Genomic DNA, 21,573 nt, shown 5'->3' on the forward strand with positions numbered 1-21,573 from the left:
CTTTGGATGGGCCTGGAAGGTGGAGCTGGGCTAGCGAGAAAGGATAGAGCTGGGAAAACGACGCGAGGCTGAAGGGAAAGGGTGGGGCTTGGAAAAGGTAAGGGGCGGGGCTGGAGGGAAAGGGCGGGACCAAGTTAGGAATAACGGGGCGTGGCTGAAGGAAAGGGAAGGGGCTTGGGAAAGGTAAAGCAGAGGGACTGGAGGGAAGCTGTGGATCCGGAGGGAAGGGCCGGGTTTGGGGAGGTGCAGAGGGCTGAAGGGGTATAAAAGGGCTTGTGTAGGGTAAAATGGAATTCAGATGCTGGGAACTCCATAGGTTGGCTTGGAGATGCATCATGGCTATGGGTTGCCAGTTAGAAGGTGATGTCAAAACAGACGGAGCTGGGGCCGGCTCCGTGGCCGAGTGGTTAAGTTCGCGCGCTCCTGTGCTGCGGCCCAAGGTTGAGATCCTGGGCGTGGACATGGCACCGCTCGTCAGGCCACGGTGAGGCTGCGTCCCACATCCCACAACTAGAAGGACCTGCAACTAGGATACACAACTATGTCCGGGGGAGGGGGGGGGGGTTGGGGAGATAAAGCAGAAAAAAAAAAAAGATTGGCAACAGTTGTTAGCCCAGGTGCCAATCTTAAAAAAAAACAGAGCTGATTTTAATGTCACTGGGCCACTTAGTAGCTATCTGAACTTGAGCAAGTTGTTAAATTCTTCCTGCCTCAAATGCCTTATTTGTAAAACGGAGCTCGAAAACTCTAGTCATTTCTTGGGGACTTCGGAGAACTCGAGTGCCAGGGAGAGTCCGCTTGTTGAACAATGCTTGTTGCTGAGCCTCTCCAGTTTTGCCATCAAAGAGGAGTGTGAAAGGGTCTGGAAGCATCTGGGGTTCCAAAGCATCTGGAAGCTTCAGTTTTGTCTTAATGCAAACCTTGCATCGTACCCAATATAATGTATGTGTTTTCATATACAATGTCTTCCCAAAAACATCCTAATAAAATTGACACTTCAAGAATATGTTTTCTGGTTAAGATGTTGTGATCTGGAATCAAACTAATGAGTTCTCTTTAATAAGTGATTTAACCTCTCTGAGCCTCAGTTTCCTCATGTGTAAAATGAACATAAAATATAGTGCCTGCTTCATAGGATTATTGTGAGGATTAAATAAAATGGTGCTTGTAAATCGCCTAGCATTGTGTCTGATATATAGTGAATACTCAAAGAAAATATTAGCTTTTTTTATTATCCTTATTAAAAAAACTCAGAATAAATGGATCAGAGCAGACTTATATACAGTCATCTTAAAGCCAAACCCTTTTGAGGTCAGGAACCCTTTGAGTATCTGATGAAAGCTAAAGGTCTCTCTCCTCAGAAAAAAATGTACACACGCACAGTTTCACTTATTTCCTAAAGTGTTTGAAGAATGTCTGAAGAAGGGATTGGATGGATGTGTTAGGATGGGGATGAACCCTAGCTGAAGCTGTTTTGCTCCCTCCTCTTGGTGTGGCCCCAAGCCCTGGGTCCCCCAGTCTCCTTCCCCAAGAGCCATGAGACACAGGTGGAATAAAGATCAGCTTTATTATTGGCATGAAGGCAGGGAGGTCGTGACAGTGCCAGGCCCTTCTATGGGTGAGGGGGCGGAGGGCTCCACCAATTACCTCCTATCCTCTAAGCTGGCCTCCCAGTGAGGTCCAGGGCTCCAGGAATCTATGGCTTGCAGCAGAAGCAGTGGGTGGGCAGGCAGGCAGACTGCTAGGCGTTGGATAGGTGGGCTCCTCAGGGCTGCTCTGGAGCTGGAGTTGGGCTGAGGTTGGCAGGGGGTGGGGGGCGAGGCTGAATGTCTCTGGTGCGCATATAGGACAGCAGCTGCTCAGGGATCTCGGCCAGCACATCCTTGGCTAGTCGGGCCATGCTCAGCACCTGGTTCCCCGAACGGTCGACATAGTCTCGGAATGGGACGAACTGGGACAGGCACAGACAATCAGGTGTGGGTGGTGGCCAGGAGAGAGCGGAGTAGAGAGGAGGGCAGTAGGGAGGCTTCCTCTTTGACCGCTAACATCTCTTTCCAAATATCACACTGTCTGTCTCCCCCTATTTTGGATAGCTTTCCACATTTGCTTTCTACCCACCCACTTTTTTTTCCACCTTCTGTTCACCCTCAACTCACTCCAGTTTGGCTTCACACAGTCTACTAAAAACTGCTTTTGCTAATGTTGTCAGCAGCCCCATGTTCCCAAATCAGTCCAGTGGGCAATAATTGTCAATCCTCATCTAGCTTGACTTCTCTTTAGCTTTCCATTACATTTGGCCATAATCTTCCGGGACATATCCTACTCTTGACACATCATACTCTCCCGGATTTTCTCCTACTTTTCTGGATGCTCTCCTATTTTTTCCCTCCTTATTCCTCTGGGCCTACCTGATCCCTAAACCTGGTCCCTTCTCCTTCTCAGTTCTCTTGCTGGGTGATTTCATACGCTTCCAAGCTTTAAAAACTCTTCCCTGATGACTCCCAAATTTATATATTCATCCCTGGCCTCTTTTTAAAGTTCAGAGCCACAGAGTTAGTTGTCCATATCACATCTCCATTCAGTTGTCGTAGATACCTCAAACCTAATGTGTTCACAACTGAATTCTAGCCCTTTCTGCCAAGTCTGCTCCTCCTCCAGCTTTCCCCTTCCCAGGAAATGGGCCTATCACTCACTCAGTTGCTCATGCTAGAAAACTGACCGTCATCCTTGAAGCCTCCCTCACACCTCATCACCATTTAATCAGATCATCAACTCTTGTAAAATTTTCTTAAATAATCTTTTGAACCTCCATTCTCACTGCTTCCATTCTCCTCCAGATCCCTATTGTCTCCCCTCCATTACTTCAAAGTCCTCCTCACTAACAGGTCTACTTGCCTTCTCTATCATCCTGCCAGAGTCCACCCTCCACACAGCAGAGAGCCTCTTAAAATGTAAGTTTGACCACCTACTCCCCTCTGTAATCCTTCAAGAGCTTTCCAATTCTTTTAGAACAAAATCCCAATCTTGACCATAACCGGCAAGGCCTTGGCTCCCTCTTCCTCTCACTTACTGTGATCTGCCACCCTGGCCTCTTGCATTTTCCATGATTGGTCCAATTCTTCTGAGCCTCAGGGCCTTCTCATGTGCTGCTCCTTTGCTTGTAATACTTATCCCCTTGTTTAGGTTTCAGTTGAAATGTCATTTCCTCATAGAAGCCTTCCCTGACTACCCTACCTAATCAGGTTTCTGTTATAGGCTCTCCTAGTGGCCTTTGCTGTTCCTCTAGAGCACTATCACAATCTAATGAGATATTTAACTGTGTGATTATTACTGGTTGCCTCCACTAGAGATGAAAGGCCCTGGGATCTTCTACACTATGGATCCACAATGGCTGCAGTAACCTGCCTATTTCTCAAAAAGAATTTGTTCACTGAATGCAGGAAGGCTGAGAGTGAGGGGGAGAAAGGTAGGTGATTTAAGAAGGCAGTAAGGGAGAGTGGCTGCCAGTCTAGCCTCTCCTTCCCACCATGCCTTTCGACTCCATGACTTCCTCTTCCTGGTCAAGTCTACCTGAACGATGTCTCGCTCTGCGTAGCGTCCCCTATAGGACACGCGCACGTCATCACCGTCCAACTCTTCCATTGCTGCAGAAAAGACACTCCTTAGCTGATTGGCCTCTCCCACACCAACCCATGCCGCCTCCCTCCCTCTTTAGCTCCCCCTTCAGAGTCACCATGAGAATCCCAATGGTTGTATCAAAGTCCTGCAAAAATTAGGCATTGTTATGGAGTTATTATTATGATGCCTTCCCATGTATTCCATCCTCCCAGGAACCCCAGAAGGGAAGCTATTTGTATCAACAGTCTCGGTTATGATGAGGAAACAGGTTTAGAGGTCTGTGATTTGGCCAAGGTCCAGCATAGGCATCTATCCTATCTTTTCTCTGAGGCAGGCCTGGGTGCCCAGATCTGCCCCAATCTTCCCCAGTTCTTGGTCCCACTCATAGACACCCCCTCATCCTACTCACCCTCAAACATGGCTGGTCCCACACCAACAATAATGATAGACATGGGCAATGAGGAGGCCTGTGAGGGGAAAAAGGGTGAACAGTTGGGGTGAGCAGCCATAACAAGGGAGGTGACTGTTGGGAAACAATTCTCTGTGTGTGTCACGTTTCTGCACACCTTGCAAGTAGAGACACTGATTCCCTTTGTTCTAGACTATCTTTGCAAGGATGTCTGCATATCAAACAGCCTTGAAAGTCACAGTATCTTCTTTTAGAGCAAAGGGCAGGTTTGTTAATGTCTGGTATAATAAAATGTCTCACACTGGAAAAAAGGGCAGGCATGCTTACTGCCTATTATAAAAGATTCTGGTTCCCTAAGTTCAAGGTTTCTGTCCTATAATGCAACCCACTGTAGGTGCAGATATCCTCTGACCCTCTTCACATCATCTTTTGGGAATCAGGACTTAGATAATCAGAGCAAAGGCTGAAACCCAAGTTACTGCTATTGCTGGGGATAACTAAGTCCTTTGTCTCTGATCCAGGAATCTTGTGTCTTCTGCCAGTATCCATAAAACTGGCAGTTAATTCTTTAGCTTGCAAGTAGGGTAAAATTTCAACTCCTTCACATTTATTAACAGTGATCCCACCCTGCCAAGCCCTCCTCCTTGGACTCACACTGACAATGGCCTCCTTGGTCTGCGTCATGTCAGAGATGACCCCATCAGTGATGATGAGCAGAACATAGTACTGGGAACCATCAGAGATCTTGGCTGCAGCCCTGGGTGAGAGGGCAAGGTCAGAATCCAGCTGAAAGCCCAGAGAGGCCAAGGGAACACCCTACCCGTAAAGCTTCCACAGCCAGCGTGTAAGGAGTGGGCAAGGACTGGGGATTTTGAAGCTCAGGCTCCTTCCTCAGACCTGGCTGCCTGCCCCTGCCTGCCATCCCTCCAGTAACATTTATGGAGCGCTTACTATGATGGGTACTGTGTTAGGCACTGGAGGCACACTAGGAGAAAAAAACAAATCCATTCTAGCCCTCTTGAGGGGGGACATTGATCCAAGAATCACAGAAATAGGTATAAAATTATACTTGAGACAAGTGCTGTGATGGGAAGGGATACTGGTATGACAGTGTCTAGTAGGGGATCTGACATGGTCCAGAAGGTCAGTGAAGGCTTCTTTAAAGAAAAAGTGTTTGAGGATGAAGGAGAGGCTGAGTGAAGGGAGGATCATTCCAGGCAGAGGGAACAGCATAGACAAAGCCTCTGTGATGGGACTGAAGGAAGCCCCCCCTATCTGGAACCCAGAAAGTGAGGGAAGCAGAGTGGACTCTGTGGCTGAGATGGGGCAGGGGCCAGACCACACAGGGCTTTGTTGGCCCTGGAAACATTTTGGTGTTTATGCAAGAGCAAGACCAAAGGTTGAAGGCCTCCTTTCTTCCCTCTCACTCATTTCTTCTCTCTCTCCCTTCTCCCCTTTGCTGACCACATTCCATTGCCTGGGCTGCTGAGTCCTCAGCCAGTCTAACAGCTGCTCCCAGAGCTCCTTTTTCTTCTCTCACCATCAATCTTTGAATCCAAGATTTTTCCATCTGAAAAGGACTTCAGAAGTCATTGAGTCCAGTCTCCTTATTTTACAAATACGAAAAAATGAGACCTTGAGAGAGCACAAAGGCCATGACAGACCTGGGTCTCTTGACTTCCAGTCTCAGACCCCGTGTGGGTTGGAAAGGATTGAGCTGCACTATCCAATAAGGTAGCCCCTAGCCACATTGGCTATTGAATATTAAATTAACTAAGTTAGGGGCTGGCCCCGTGGCCGAGTGGTTAAGTTCGTGCACTCTGCTGCAGGCGACCCAGTGTTTTGTCAGTTCAAATCCTGGGCGTGGACATGGCATCGCTCATCAAACCACACTGAGGCAGTGTCCCACGTGCCACAACTAGAAGGACCCACAAGGAAGAATATACAACTATGTACCAGGGGGCTTTGGGGAGAAAAAGGAAAAAATAAAATCTTTAAAAAATAAAAAATAAATAAATTAACTAAGTTAAATAGAATTAAACATTCAGTTCCTTGTTCACGTAGCTGCATCTCAAGTGCTCAATATCCATATGTGGCTGGCGGCTACCATATTGGATAGCACAAATAGGTAACATTTCCATCATTGTAGAGAGTTCTATTGGAGAGTGCTGGTATTTAAGCTTGATATTAAAAAATCAGAGGAAAGCAGGGTGAGAGTGGAGAATTCAAATAGCTATGGCTCAGTTTGCCCAGTGCCCTGCATGGGAGTGGGTCATAATCCTCCTTAGTGGCCCCTGCTCCCTTCCTAAATTCTGGCTGAAGCCTCCTTGTAGGCCTGGACTGATACCATTTCCTGTCACTCACTTGTTTTACAGAGAGTCATTGCACACCTGCTATGTGTCAGGCACCAAGCTTGGTGCTGAGATTTCAGCAGAGACTAGAGTATTATCCTGGGGGAGATGGATGCTTATACCATTAAGATGCATTGAGGTTAGGGCTTTGAGGATGTGACATCTGACCTAAGATCTGAAAAATAAGTAGGAGTTAGCCAGGTGAAGGTGGTGGTGGTGGTGGTGGGGGCGGGGTTGGGAAGGTAAAGGGAAAAGTGTTCCAGAGAGAGGGAATGGCATGTACAAGAGAATGTTCTAGAAGGCGCATGTAGGACTACAGAAGAGAGATGAGGCTGGAGCAGTGGGTGAAGACCCACTCATGAAGGGATTTGTGAACCAGGGGCACTGGGGGGCATGGAAAGGTTTAGGGGCACAGGAGGTACATCTTTGGTTCCCCATAGATACCTGGCATTCCCAAGGCCATTTAGACTCGGAGATGGGTGACTAGCTGAGGGAGGCCAGTCTGTGCCTCACTTGGCTATTGGGTGAGAAACAACAAAGAGCCATCTGTGATCATCAGAATCACAGCTGCACACTTGACATACGTGATCTAATTTAATCCTCACCACCATTCTATGAGGTAGGCCTATTTTTCATTCCTATTTTTTAAATGGGAAAACTGAAGTTCAGAGACATTAAGTAGCACCAGCAAGTGGTGGTGAAGCCAGAGTCCAAGCCCATTCTTGACCAACTGAGCCTAAAGCCTGAACTCTGGATTCTTTCACTCTCTGGTCCTGGCCTGATCTTTGGGTGCTCCTCCACATATACACACATTCTGGTCCTAGTGTATTGTTTTCTGTTTCCTAAGCTTGCCCCTTAATGCCTCTGTGATTTTCACATGCAGTTCCTTCTGCCAGGCCTACTCTGCACCTCTTTCTCTGATAAAGTCCACCTCGCCCTCTAGACCTAGCTGAGTAGTCCCCTCCGCCAGTAGGCTGCCTTGGGTCTCTCAGACTATACATCCTCCCCTCCTCTCCCTCTGCCTTCTAGGATACTGCCTACCAAGATGGGCTGTCTGCCCTTCCAAATGGGGTCTCACACCCCTGAGGGTACCAGCATGTGTACCCGGAGGGACCAAAGGCCACAGGATACCTGGAGCATTCATTCTACTATATATCTGGTGGATAAAACTAGATAACTCTAAAGACACTTAAAACACCTTCCCCTCTCCCCCAAATTAAAGTATAATGTGAGAAGAATGTAAAATTTGCATGCATTTTTAAGATAAAATATGGGGACTTCAAAGACATTTTCAGCCTGGCTGCTTTCAGCTGTGCCCCCAGATTCCCCTGGGAGAATCAGTTGCTTGCTTTTGCCGACAGGTGACTTGCTGGAAAAGTCTGGGAAGCTCTGGCCTACAGAAAGTAATGATTTATTTATATTTCTGTCTCCTGCACCGAGGCAGGAAGTCCCAAGGGCAGAGACCAGATCTGATTCATCTGTGAGTCTCCAGTGTCCCAGTAGAGAACTGAGCACACAGCAGATGCCCTTTGAATAGTAATAATGATAATAATAGTAACAGTAATAGCCAACACACTTATAGTTCTAGGTGCTTGACATATATTAATTTAGTTAATCCTCTCAACAACCCTATGATGTGGATATTATTATCCCCTTTTTACAACTGAGGAAATAGGCAGAGAGGTTAAGAGTCTTGCCCAAAGTTACACAGCTAGTGAGTGGTAGAGTGGGAGTATTAACTTAGCTGGTCTGGTTCCATGGCCCACATTCATGCTACATTGCCCCTTTACTGAATGTTTATTAAATGAATGAATAAATGAATGAACCATTGAACTTGCCCGAGATAATATTCAAGAAGTCTGTTTACTAATAACAAAAAAATACGTTCAGGCTCCAATATTAAGTGAAAAAATCAGTAGTGAAATATTAAATGTAATTTGACTGCACTTATGGATGCATAAGGAAAAGACTGTCAAGAACTATATATACATCCACATTCCCGCAGGCAGTACTCTGGGTGATTTCTTATTTCATTTCTCCATCCTTGAAATTTTCTAACGCAATGTTATGTTACTTTTATAGTTAAAGAAATCTCATCCTCATTATGAATTAGAAAATAAACAAATCTTCATTGGGAAAAAGGAAGTCTATGGACATATAAATCTCCCTGAAATCTTTCCACTTTAATTCTCCGTTTTTGTTTCATCTTTTTACATTCAAGCTCTCTAAGGTACTTTGTGTTAGCTGGGTCTCTTTTATTTGCAAATAGTAGGGTTTACTTATATGTATTTTTAATTCAATCAGAGAATCTTTTTCTTTTAATAGGTGAGCTTATCTAATTTATGTTTATTGATATGTTTAGTTTTAGTTCTGTCATTTTATTTTACTTGAATTTTAAAAATCATTTGATATGTGCTCTGGGTTTTTTTTGGTATGTTTTTATTCTGAAAATTTGGAGTTATCTATTTTTAGAAATTACTCTTCTATTTTTTAATCTACCATTTATTGAGCACTTACTATAGACCAGACACTGTGCTAATAATTCTTACATTGTTATCTAATATTAAACTCCCAATAACCTTATTAAGAAGGTGCTATTGTTATCCATTATTACACCCATTTACAGGGATGAAATGGAGCCTTAGAAAGGCTAAGTTGCTTAAGGTCACATGGTTAGCAAGTGCTGGAGCCAGGATCACTCCCACATCTGATGCCAAAGCTTGTGCCTTAGCTATTGTGCTATAGGCCCTTCTCTCTTATCCCCAAACTTGAGGCCTGGGTTGTTGTTCCCAGGGAGTGGGGTTGGGGTAGTTTGTTGACACCCTCTCTACCTCAGAATAAGGCATTGCATAACCTCTTTATACCAGAGCCTGGCCAACACTGAAACTTTCACTCTCTCCCTAAAGCCCAAGTTTACCCAAGAATAATCCTGAGCACCCTTGGGAAGTAAGTCCCCTGTCTAGGTCCCCTCATTTCCCCCAACCCCGACCCAGTTCCCTTACCTGGCCACTTGGTTGATGACAGGAGCAAAGTAGGTGGGCCCGTACAGCTGCACTGTGCGCAGGCTCTGGAAGTAGCTCTCCAGCACGCCCTCAATGCCCGCACAGTTGGGGTCCTCATCATTGTTGTTCTGTCAGGGAAGATGACCTGCTGGGCTGAGCCCAGTGCAGGATATACCCCGGAGTGCTCTGATCCCAGCTCACTCCTTCCTTTTTCCATCATGCTCTTTCATGCTCATCTCCAAACTCCAGCCCTGCTCCCCTCCCTGCTCTGTCACCCTCTCAAAGCTTCCTGCTTCTCTGCAGGTCCTTGACCCTTAGAAGAAATGTAAATAGAAGAAATTCATCAACTTGGGTGGGCCAGATGCCAGAGCATGGAGTGTAGGCTCTGGCCAGTACCATACCAGGGGGAACTGGTGGGAGATTCGTCCCTCTGGAGGCAGCTTGGCCCCAAAGCCGTAGGCTGGGAAGAGCTTGTCACTGTCATAGTCCTGGATGATTTCTCCCACTGCCTTGAGGGCCATGGCATAGGCGCTGAGCTGGTAGGGACTCATGTAGTGCAGGGAGGTGGGCTGCAGGGGATTCCCTGTAGGGACACAGGAGCCCCAGCCTCATGGTCAGCTTGATCATCCATCTATTCACCTGCCTGTCCTTATATGCCTCCATCCACCTATCCATTCATCCATTCTTTACCTATGTACTCCCTCATTATTTTACCCAGTCATCCATATGTTCATTTATCCATCTAGACACCCACAAACCCCTATATCCATCAATTTATTCACCTACCCACATGTCCATTCTCCTATTCACTGGCCATAAATCCGTCTTCCAATCTACCTATTCATCTCTATCCAACTGCCTCTCTATTCTCTTATCCAACTATTCACCCACCTATCCATCTGTCCATCCCTCCATCCATCCACTTGCCCACCTGCCATTTCTCTTCCTTTCCCATAAATCCATACAGCCATATTCTTTTTTCCATCCATCCATCCATCCCTATCTATTCCATTCATTTACTTGTCTGTCTATCCTCATATGGATCCATCCACTTGTCCACTCATCCGTTCCCTATCTACTTACCTGTTATTTCCCTAAACATCTGTCCATTTGTCCACCTACATACCCATCCATGCATCCATTTGTCCAACCTGTTGTACTCAGTCACCAACCTATCTACCCACACAGTCATCGCTCACCACCCATTTACCTATCCATCTCTCCTTACGCCCCTACTCTTTCCTATCCATTCGTTTAGTCATCCACTTCTTGAGCTATCTATCTTTTCAACTTTCTTTGATCCATTTACCCACCTATTTTCCTGTACCCTCTGCCTACCCTTACACCCAAAAATCTCTCCCCAACACTCCTGCCCTAGTGCCAGCCTGGCTGGGCTTTGCCTCAAGGCTGGGTTTCCTGGGTAGGTGAACTCTTATTCCCAGGTCGGAATCCAGGCCAATCCCTAATGACTTCCTTAGAATTCCCCCACACATACACCCTGTTTCCCGACCCATGGCTCACCATTGGAAGCTGTGAAGTCAATGGCTACTGTGAAGTTCAGCTGCGTCCTGTTGGGGAAGTACATGGATTGAGAAGTGAGGAATTAATACTTATTATACCAGGATTTCTCCAACACTAGTGTGCATATGAATCTCCGGGGGATTGTGTTAAAATGCAGATGCTGATCTGGATGGTCTGAGTGGAGCCTAAGAGTCTACATTTCTAACAAACTTCCAGTGATGCAGGTGCTGCTTGTCGATGGAGCACACTCTGGGTAGCAGAATTAAATGCCTGTTGTGTGACAAGTGTATTATATGTAATTTAACTTAACCCTTACTATTGCCCTGAAGTAGTAATTAACATCTCCATTTTACATAGAAGAAAAGTGAGATTCAGAGAAGCAAAGTACCTTTTCCAGATCTGCCTGCCTCGACTGAACCAAGCGGAATATCTTCTGTAGTGTGCTTGGCTTTCCCCTCTCTCTTGGCCTCTCCCTCTTGTTTGGCCATAACTTTTTTTCTGGGCCTCAGTTAGGTTACTGGGGCCACCTATGAAGACCACTGGTCTGGCATCTTCCCAGAGGGGACTGGAAGCTAGGGATGAAAGGCAACCTCCTGAAGAGAACTAAGATGGGCAATACTATGCATTTTACAGAGCACTTTATGGTTTGCCAAGTGTTTTAAAGTTTATCTCCATGATCTCGTTGGACCCTGACCATTCATAAATAAGAAAACTGAGGCTCAGAACTGGGAGTAACTCATTGCTGGGCTTTCAGCCCAGAGCTTGGTCTGTGACTCACCCTCCCTTGATGTAATCAACAAAAGTGAATTCAGAATCCACAGAGAAGGAGAGCAGCGTCACCTGTGGGACAGAACAGGCAGCCCTGCCACTTTGGAAAGGGCAGTTAGGGTGGCAGAAGGGAGAGAGGCACATGATTCCACCTCCTGCCCCACCCTGTCTCACTCTGTGCAATTTCTGAAAGAGCAAAAAGGGGAAGCTGTCAGAAACATATTTGGATTTCCAAATGTATATTAAATTGGGAAATGCAGCTTAGGTTTTTAAAAAAATTCTACAGAAGAGTAAAGATCAAAAAGTTTTCCTCCAGTGAGAAAAAACAAAACAAAACAAAACAATTTAGATGCTGCTACCTTGTGTCCAATATTACTATATCCAAGTCATCTGTCTCCACAGCCTGCCCATACCCCCAGTGTTTGTCACACTGTGTCAATGGGGACATAAACAGAAGGATCCAAGAGAGCCAGAGCTCCAAGGAACACTCACAGTTCCCGAGTTGACATATTTCTTCTTCTTACATTTCTTCCGAGGGTTAAGTACCTAAGTGAGGAAGATAACAGTGATGGTGGGAAAGAGAGGAAGGGAGCTGCAGACTGAGCACAGTGGGAGGGAGGGCCTGGGCAACTTGGACAGAGCTAGAGCTCTCACCTCATACACTGTGAACTGGTTCTGGGCCTTGCTCAGCTCCCGGTAGCTTGTGGTGAACTCACCGATGAAGTCATGGCTGCAATGAGGCCAGGGGTGGGTGAGCAGCAGCTGCTGCTGGCTTGGAGCCAGCCCTGAAATCAGTCTTTTATTCCCACTATCCCCTGCCTCTACTTGGGCTGCAGGGCACTGGGGCTGGGGCCAGAAGAGGGGCCAAGCTAAGGGGAAGAGAAGGGAAGAGACAGTGTACCAGAGAGACAACTGAGGGGATCAGTTGTACCCCAGGTCTTGGCATCTATCATCACCCTTCCTGGCTCCCAAGGCCACTTTGGGGTTCCTAGTGAATGCGCTATATATTATAGGGAATTGTTTGGGTTAAGTACAGGAGAAGGCAGTACTGTGAGGCAGTTCTACCTTCCATCCCGGTCCCAGTCGTACACATCAATCTTCACCGTTCTGAAATGCAGGAGATAAACATAGGCTGGGTGTGTATAATAAATCCTAGAAACACCCCCACCCACTTCACCATACACAAATCATTCTCCCATCCACCCCTCTGTCCTTCCATCACCCTTCCTCTCATCCATACATTCATCCTATCTGTTCATTCATCAGTCCATGCACATGCCCACCCATCTACTGCCACTACCACTATTACTACTACTCCGGTGTTTGTATCACTATTACTATTCTTTACCACTTATTGAGTCTTACTATATTCCAGGCATTGTTCTCAGCACTTTCACAGATTGTCTCATTTAATTTAACAACCACCCTATAAAGTAAGTACTATTATTCTTATTTTTGGATAAGGAAACAGGAGTAAAAAAACAACAATAACTTGACCAAGGACCATAACTAGTAAGTGATTGAGCTGACATTTACAGTCCCCCCTTATTCATGGTTTTGCTTTCTGTGGTTTCAGTTATTTGCTCTCAACTGTGGTCCAGAAATATTAAGTGGAAAATTCCAGAAATAAACAATTCCTAAGTTTTAAATTGTGCTCCATTCCAAGTAGCATTTTGAAATCTTGCGCTGTCCCACTCTGTCCGGTCCAGGACGTGAATCATTCCTTGTCCAGTGTATCCACACTGTATATGCTACCTGCCCATTAGTCACTTAGTAGCTGTCTCAGTTATCAAATCAACTGCTGTGGTATTGCTGTGCTTGTGTTAGGTAACCCTTATTTTACTTAATAATGTCTCTAAAGCACAAGAGTAGTGATACTGGCAATTTGGATACAGCAAAAAGAAATTAGTGTTGTTAATCTCTTATTGTGCCTAATTTATAAATTAAACTTTATCACAAGTATGTACGAGCAGGAAAAAACAGTATATATTGCGTTTGGTACTATTTGCGGTTTCAGGCCTCCACTGGGGGTCTTGGAATGTATCCTCCTGTGGATAAGGGGTGACTACTGTAAACTCAGACATCCTGGTTCCAAAGATCTTGTTCTTAATTACTATGCCTAAGTCATCCCATATGTCCATCTATCTATGGGGCAATCCATTCAACTATCTGTCTATCCATCTAGCCACCCATTTACCCATCCATTTGCCAATTGAATTCCCTATTAATCCTTATCTATATCCATCTTTCTAACCATACATCCTGCCATTCACTGACTCACTGATGCATGCAAGCATCCATCTGTCTGTCCATTCATCTGTTCAACCAAACACCCAACCATCTGACACCTGTCCATCTGATCATCCCTTCATCTGTATAACCATCCATTTATGTGCCCACCCATCCTTCCACCCACCCACTTATCATCATACTGTACATTTACTAGTTCATACGGTCAGCCTATCCATCTACTTTACACTCATCCATCAACTAATTTATTCACTAATCCATCTATCCATCTACCATCCATTCATCTGTCCATCCATCAATCCACCTGTTACTCCACCAATTTTTCCTCCTGCTTTTCCAATCATCCCTCTGCTTCTCCAGCCATCCACCAATTTCTTAAATACCCATCCATCCACTCATCCATTTACTCATCCATCTATTAATCCATTCATCATCTGTCCATTGACTAATCCGCCCATCAGTCCACTTATCCATTCATCTGCTATCCATTCATCCATCTCCTTTTCTACCCACCCACCAATCCTCTTATACATCCATTCATATACCTATCCATCCATTCACCAATTTATCTATCCATCTGACCATCCATTCATGTATCTGCTCATTCATTTGTTCATTTGCCCTTTCATCCACCTACCCATCCATTCATCCATCTATCCATCCATGTGGCTATTCATCTGCTTTACCATCCACCCATCTCCATGCCCAAAATTCTGTCTCACTGAGCAGGATCCTTCAACACTATTATGACACTTTTGCTATCATTCTGGGGCCCAGCAACCTCACTCTCATACCCTTGTCCCCCTACTCCCTAGCTTATGCTGAAGCAGACCTGTCATAGTCTCCATTGCACAGTGCCCGCACAGGGATGCTGAAGGGCTGCCACACGGGGTTCAGCGTGTTTTTCACAACTTCTGTCTTGTGGCAGATGGTGAACCTGGAGAGGAGCAAGAGGACTGGAACCTGCTTTTGGGGTAGGGCTGAGCACAGAGACAGGGCCTTATACTCTTGGAGATTCCTGGGATTCTCCCACTTGTTAAGCACATATTGTGTGCTGCCTTGAGTGAATTCTGGGCTCTGGTCCTGGTGGAGTCTAAGATGCCCCACAACCAGCCTAAGAGCCCTAATGGGCCCATGGTCACAGTGGAGGGGTAGGGGGCTGCCATCAGAGATGGCAGTGACTCACGTGCCATCCTCATTGCTCCTGTAGAACACAAGGAAGGGGTCTGATTTCCCAAAGAAGTCCTTCTTGTCTAGCTTGTTTGCACATAGCTGCATGGTGGCAATGTCCTAGGGGTGAAGTTGGGCTGTTGACACTCAAATTGCCCATAGCCTCAGAGAGTCCACTAAAGGGAGTTCGGAGAGAGAAGGGAGCCTCCTGGGTCTAGCTTGTGGCCCTTACTGACCCGACAATTGCTAAGCTCCTCTGCGATCAGCAATATGGTCCCACACTTCTTGCCTGGTACACCCCTGGAAGCAGAAAAAGCCTCTTTGTGAGGGAGGGGGAGTAGGCAACAAGGATTAGGGTGGCCAATCTGGGATTGGGTGGGCCAGGGGATTCAATTTGCCAATTACTGACAGTCCCCTGAGTGTGTCCCCTTCTATCTTGGGTGGCTCTTGGTGGGGAAGGGCCTGACTTTGACTGGAAAGGGGTCTGTAGTCTGGAAGGAAGGGGTTTATCTAGCCTAGGTGGACATCTCATAATGGTAGCATGGGAAAGACAAAGGATTTAGAGTACTGGGCAAGTTATTTCCCTTTTCTTTGGGCCCTAGTTTTCTCCTATATGGAGTAGAACTCATGCCTACCTCTCAGGGCTGTGAAGAGATCTGAATGAGTGCATAGAAGGAAAAGCAATTGGTAAGCTTTATAGAGATGAGGATGGTTATATTTCTAAAAGCAGACTCTGGTATCTACTATATGCCAGGCACTGTGCTGGGTATGAATTGGTTGGTTGGCACTCTCCAGCTCTGCTAGACCCTGCCCTTGGGGAGCTTCCAGGAGGAGGTGGGATGTCAAAGCCAGCAGGCAAGTAGAGTGTGATGTGGCAGTCTTGAATGAGGGAGAGGAATTTCCATCTAGACCTGGGGCAAAAGGCCTGGTTTGTTAGGTCAAATGCTATGCTTTCCAAATACTGTGAAGAGTGAGATAAAAAAGACAAAGGAAGTCTTATTCTCTCCTGACCCAAGAAGGGACACTTCCATATGCTTGAAGGATGCATACCAGAACACCCATTCCCACTTGCCTTGGGTCTCCAAGCAGTCAGGGACATTGTTGATATGGGCCTGTGAACACCAATCCCCAAAGGAATCCAAAGTGTGGCAGAAAGAAAGCTAGATCAGGGATCCTGGGTTCAAGTCCTGACTCCAACTTGCTGTGTCATTTTCCCCATCTTTAAAATGAGACTGTTGAACCATTTCTTTGGCTCCTTTATCTCTGACTCTCTGTGCTTTAAAAACATGGAATGTAATGAGTACAGGGACTCTTCACCTGCACATCCAGAACCAAGTCACCAATCTCTTGCCTTCTTGCTGTTCTTCACTTCTTTGGCGTTCTCCCTCACCTCCTCACCCAGTGTGAATTCCACTCAGTGATTATAACCATCACTCCCTTGCATCCTATCCCTTTACCCTTGCCCTGCTCTCAGTTTGATATACTTCTTTGGCAGAACCACAGCCCTAGTTAAATCCAGTTCTCTGTCTATCCCATACTGCACCTGTGCAGCTGAATATGGTCAGAGGAAAGCATGTAATTATGCTAACTGGTTTCATTTTGAACACATGACCACAAACGTCCAGAGCATCCTAACCATACTATATGCCCCAAGTCCCTTCACTCTCCAGTTCTGCTGGATGGCAGTTTCACTCCTCCTCGCCTCTCCTCAAACCCAGAAAGCCTCGTCCTTCATCCTCACTCTCAATGACCTTGTTTCCTGCTTCACTGACAAAACAGACCCACCACCACACCTACCCTGCCTCTAGTATTTTCATCCACACAACTGTGCCTTCCTACCATTACTGTAAATGACTGCCTGTGTGCCTGTTTATCCCTCCACCATGTGCTCCATTCCACAGCCTCTTGTCTGCACAAGAACATCATTCCAGCAATTCTCCTCTCTTTTTATTATGTCAAATTTTCAGTTTCTACTGGGTCATTCCCATTAACATACAAACGTGGTATAATTTTTCTCATGCTAAAAAATTACTAAAAATATTCTGGACCTCATTTCCCTCTCCAGCCACCCTCCTTTTGTCTTCTCCTCTTTGCAGCAAAACCCCTTGAAGATTCCTTGACTCCTATTTCTCTCTTCCATTCTCTTCTAAACCTCTCCAATCAGGCTGTCACTCCCATCTCTCCTTCAAAACTATGCTTGTGAGAGTCACCAGTGACCTCCATCTTGCTAAATCCAATGGCCAATTCCCGATTCTCACCTTATTTGACCTGCAGTAGTATTTGACACAGCTGATCACTCTCTCCTTCTTGATACATGTCTTTCACTTTGCTTCCAGGACAACACCTTCTCTTGGTCCTCCTCCTACTTCATTAATGCTCCTCTCAGTCTCCTTTTCAAGCTCCAACTCATGGGGTCTCTGTCTTTGGTCTTCTCTCCTCACTCACTGGTGACCTCATCTAGTCTCATGGCCTTAAAGAACATCTAAGACTCATGTGTCTTACTGCCTATTTGACATGTCAGATGTCTAATAAAAATTATAAAATTCAGCATATTGGACTGAACTCCTGATTGAATCCTCCCCATAACTTATTCCTCCCTCAATTTTTTTTTTTTTTTTTTTTTTTTACCATCTCAGTTTATGGTAACTCCATCCTTCCAGTTGTTCAGGCCAAAGGCCTTGGTGTCATCTTCGACTCCTCTTTTTCTGTTACATCCGTATTCAATCTGTCAGGAAGCTGTTGGCTCCACCTTCAAAATATATCCATAATCTGGCCACTTCTCCCCTCCTTCACTGCTACCATCCTGGATTACTGTAAATAGCCTTCCAATTGGCTTCGTATCTCTACCTTTGTCCCCTGAAACTTTATTCTCAATCCAGCAGCCAGCATCATCCTTTGAAAGCATAGTCAGATCATGTCACTCCTCTTCTCAGAACCCTCCAGTGACTTCCCAACTCAGACTAAAGGCTAAATCCTTACAGTGGCTACAAGGCCCTCACTGTCAACTCTCCAACTGCACCTCCTCTTTCTCTCCCCCTTGTTCACTTGGCTCCAGCCACACTGGCCTCCTTGCTGGGCTTTTGCACTGGTGATTTCCTTTGCCTGGAACATTCCTCCTCCAGATGTCTGCACAGCTCACTCTCTTACCTCCTTCAGGTCATAGCCCCGAAATTACCTCTCCAGGGGGCCAACTCAACCACTCTGTTGAATAGAGCACCTCTTGCCCACCCAGCATGTCCAATTCCCCTAATGCTTCTCTGCTTTGCCTTTTTTCTGTAGCTCTTAATGTCTTCTAATATATTATGTAATGCACTTATTTATGATGTCTATTTTGCACTGTCTCTACCTCTCTTCCAGAGCATAAGCTCCCTGAGGGCAGGAACTTTGTTTTGTTTACCAGTGCAACTCACACCCCTTGAACAGTGGCTGACACAGAGTATGTGCCCAGTAGTATTTGTGGAATGGATAAATCCCTGGTGCCTAGCACAGGGTATGGCATACAAAACATGGTGATAAATATTCAGTGAGTGAATGTAATGGAAATTCCAGAGGACTTGACTTAGTCAGGGGAAGCTTCCTGGAGGAGAAGGGCTTGGAAGTGGACCTTAAAGGTTGAATCAGGCTTAGAGTAAGGAGAAAGAGACATGTCAGGCGTAAGACTGCCTTGAGCAAAGCCCTGGAGATTGGATTTTCCCACGAGGGTGATGGGAGCCATTGAAGGCTCCGGACCACGGGGAATCCCAGCCTCCACTGCTATCGGGTCAGCAGCGTCTTTGGGAAGAGATTTTGGAGGTGCCCGCCCTTCCCCCACACCCCTTCCGGTTCAGCTCACGTGAGGGGTCGCTCTACGCGGCTGCCCTGGCCTCCGATCACCTCTCCCAGGGCCAGGAACGCTTGTCCCAGGAAATCCTGCACCGGGACACGGAGTCAGTGAAGCTAGGAGGAGCTGGGGGCGCAGAGTCCCAGCCCAGCCCTGGTAATGCTGCCGCACCGACCAGGGCTTTCTGAGGCGCTGGAACGTCGCAAGAACCGCCGCCTGGCATGTGCTTTAAAGGAAGGGGAGGGGGCACCCAGGCAAGCCCCGCTTCTTGATCTTGCCATCACTTTAAGCTGCTCTCCACGATGCCATCCCACCCCTCACCTCTCACCCGCCGTCCAGCCCCATTCAGCCTCACCTTCTGCAGGTCCCAGCGGCGGCCAAGAAGGAAGAGAAGCAGTGAGTAAGAGGCACAGGCAGGAAACCGAGGCAGGAGCAGGACAGGAGGGCCGGGAGGGCGGGGTGGGGGCCGAAGAAGGTAGAGTCGGGGTTGAGGGGTAGGAGAGTTCTAAGGAGGGTCGTTTAACACACTGAACTCCGCCTGTGTACCCGGCCAACCCGCGAGGGGACGCTCGCTCACCGGTTTGGAGATGTTGGTTTTGGAGTCAACGTTGTACCTGGGAAGAGAGTGGAACCAGCGTGGGATGAAGTTGGTGGGAGAGAGCATGGAAAAGGGGCCTGGTTTCGAGTCCTGGTTAAAATTGTGGGTGGAGGGAGGGGCGGCCTTGGATCCGAATTCAACCTGGATCTCCTTTGGGTCAGGAGCCAGGGTCAGAGAGGGTAGGCCTGGAGCTAAGACTAGAGTGGAGCTCTTCAGAGTGGGACCAAACTGGGCCTGGGGGAGGAGCTAGGCCGGGAGTCCAGGCGGGGCGGGGCCAGCCAGAATTTTGGGCTGATCCAGGTCGGGCAGGGGGCGGTCCAAGCCAGAATTCTGGGCGGGGCTCACACGTCAAAGCGCAGATTTTGCTTTTCCTCAAAGAAATAGTCGAGGACGAATTTGCGCACGAAGTCTGGGTTCAGCGTGTTGTCGATCACTTCGGTCCGTCCAAACTGGATGGGGGTCGGAGAGTCAGCGCGAGGCCTGCAAGGGGGCAGGTGATTCCCGGGGGCGGCTCTGGGCTGGGAGAGGGCTCTGGTACTCACCTCCCGCCACTCCTGGCTGGCCCGGCTCTGCGTGTAAAGCACCACCACTGCAGGCAGGAGCGAGGGCGGGGAGGGAAAGACGTCAGGTCGGCCCGCACCCCCTGCCCTCCCTAGTCGCGCCCGGACCCCAGGCTCCCCCTCCCGGCCCTGGCGCCGCCTACTGGGGTCGGACTTGGAGAAGGTGTCCAGGTCCAGCAGGTTCCTAGAGAAAGCGACAGACAGATGGACAGAGGGTCATCCTGGAGCCCACCGCCTCGTCTCTACCCAGAGTTGGGCACCCGGGGTAGGCATGGGGCTCAAATCGCACCTCCCTCTCCCATTACTACACCCAGCCGGGGTCCGCGTTGTCAGCATCCTGGACAGCACCGGAAATCTCAGCCCCAAAACAGTGTCTCTGCGGACTGGACGCGTATGCATCCAGACTGTCTCCAAGGGCCCAAGAAAGAGGGTTAGCTTCCAGAACTTTGTCCTCTTGGGGCCCAGATCCTACTGGGTCCCTGCAACCCATCCCTTGAACCCGCAGGCTGAGCCGTCTTTTGCGGGTGGGGCTGTTCAAGGAAACCCTCTCCCCGAATCCGCCGGCGACTCCCCTGAGTCTGCTTCCGCGATTTTCCGCCCAGATGCTTCTCTCCCCCGGGTCTAGCCCGTGTCCGCGCCGAGCCCCGGAGCCGGTTGGGGTTGGGGCACTGCCTAAGCCCTCCCCAGAGTGGCCCGCTCACCGGCAGGACACGGTAATTTCAATCTTGGTGGCCGGGACGCTGCGCTCAGAGGCTCCGCTGAGAGACATGGCTGGTCAGGTGGCCGTAGCTGCGGGAGGCTGCGAGACGGGGGCCGCCGGGGCTAGGGGCGGCGGGGTCGGCCCATGTGCCGCGGCGGTGGCGCCTGTGCTCCCTCCAGCCGAGTGTGCGCTCCCGCCGCTCGCGCCTTGACTGTGGCCGCCGGCGGCAGCGGCTCCAGATGGCAACAGAGCCCCGCCCGGCCCTGCGGGTGGCCCCCGCCCTATTGGAGCAGCCTCGAGCGGGCCGGGAACCTTACCCAGACCCCAATTTCACCCCACATCTTGGGAGAGTCCTCAGTGAATTTCTCTGGGGCGAAACCCAAGCCCTCTGAGAGCTGTCCGCGGTGCTGAAGGGTTTGGTGCGCTGGGTGGGCATAGGGGACGTTTCCTCTTCCGAAGCTGCTCCTTCAACAATCTGCTTATCCTCCTTCCCATTCCTGCATTGCCCAGGTCTCTGAATAGGAAGAGTTACACATTTGTTCTTATTAGCTGTGTGACCTTGGGCAAGTTACTCGACATCTCTGTGGCTCAGTCTCGTCATTGTAGAAAGGCCATAATAGCACCTACCTGGGGTGTTGTAAAATTTTATCCAGATAATCCATGGAAAGGATTTAGCACGGGATTGTACACCGTAAATACTCAAGAAATGTTTGCTATTATTTCCTTCCTCTGGGCATTCACACTGATGACCTATTTTGTGTTGAGTCAGAGTTCAGTAAACGGTGGCTGTTCCAGCACTGTGCAAG

General features: G+C 47.9%; 1 protein-coding gene across 1 annotated transcript; it reads right to left on the reverse strand.

Annotated features, from left to right (window-relative positions):
• Window positions 1-1,548: 1,548 nt before the first annotated feature.
• On the reverse strand, window positions 1,549-20,985 carry CPNE9 (copine family member 9). The gene is made up of 21 exons (XM_008543070.2): window positions 20,769-20,985; window positions 20,211-20,251; window positions 20,050-20,096; window positions 19,853-19,956; window positions 19,487-19,523; window positions 19,265-19,267; window positions 18,922-18,998; window positions 15,326-15,389; window positions 15,106-15,209; window positions 14,752-14,856; window positions 12,735-12,776; window positions 12,324-12,399; window positions 12,162-12,215; window positions 11,680-11,741; window positions 10,902-10,948; window positions 9,782-9,963; window positions 9,381-9,508; window positions 4,682-4,784; window positions 4,028-4,085; window positions 3,571-3,644; window positions 1,549-1,951 (listed from the first exon to the last, which is right to left on the reverse strand). Exons 1-21 carry the CDS (start codon window positions 20,834-20,836, stop codon window positions 1,766-1,768), a joined length of 1,662 nt encoding a protein of 553 aa, XP_008541292.1. The 5' UTR covers window positions 20,837-20,985; the 3' UTR covers window positions 1,549-1,765.
• Between the last annotated feature and the right edge of the window lie 588 nt (window positions 20,986-21,573).

The sequence above is a fragment of the Equus przewalskii genome, chromosome 15, assembly GCF_037783145.1.
Source record: "Equus przewalskii isolate Varuska chromosome 15, EquPr2, whole genome shotgun sequence".
Classification (NCBI taxonomy): Eukaryota; Metazoa; Chordata; class Mammalia; order Perissodactyla; family Equidae; genus Equus; species Equus przewalskii.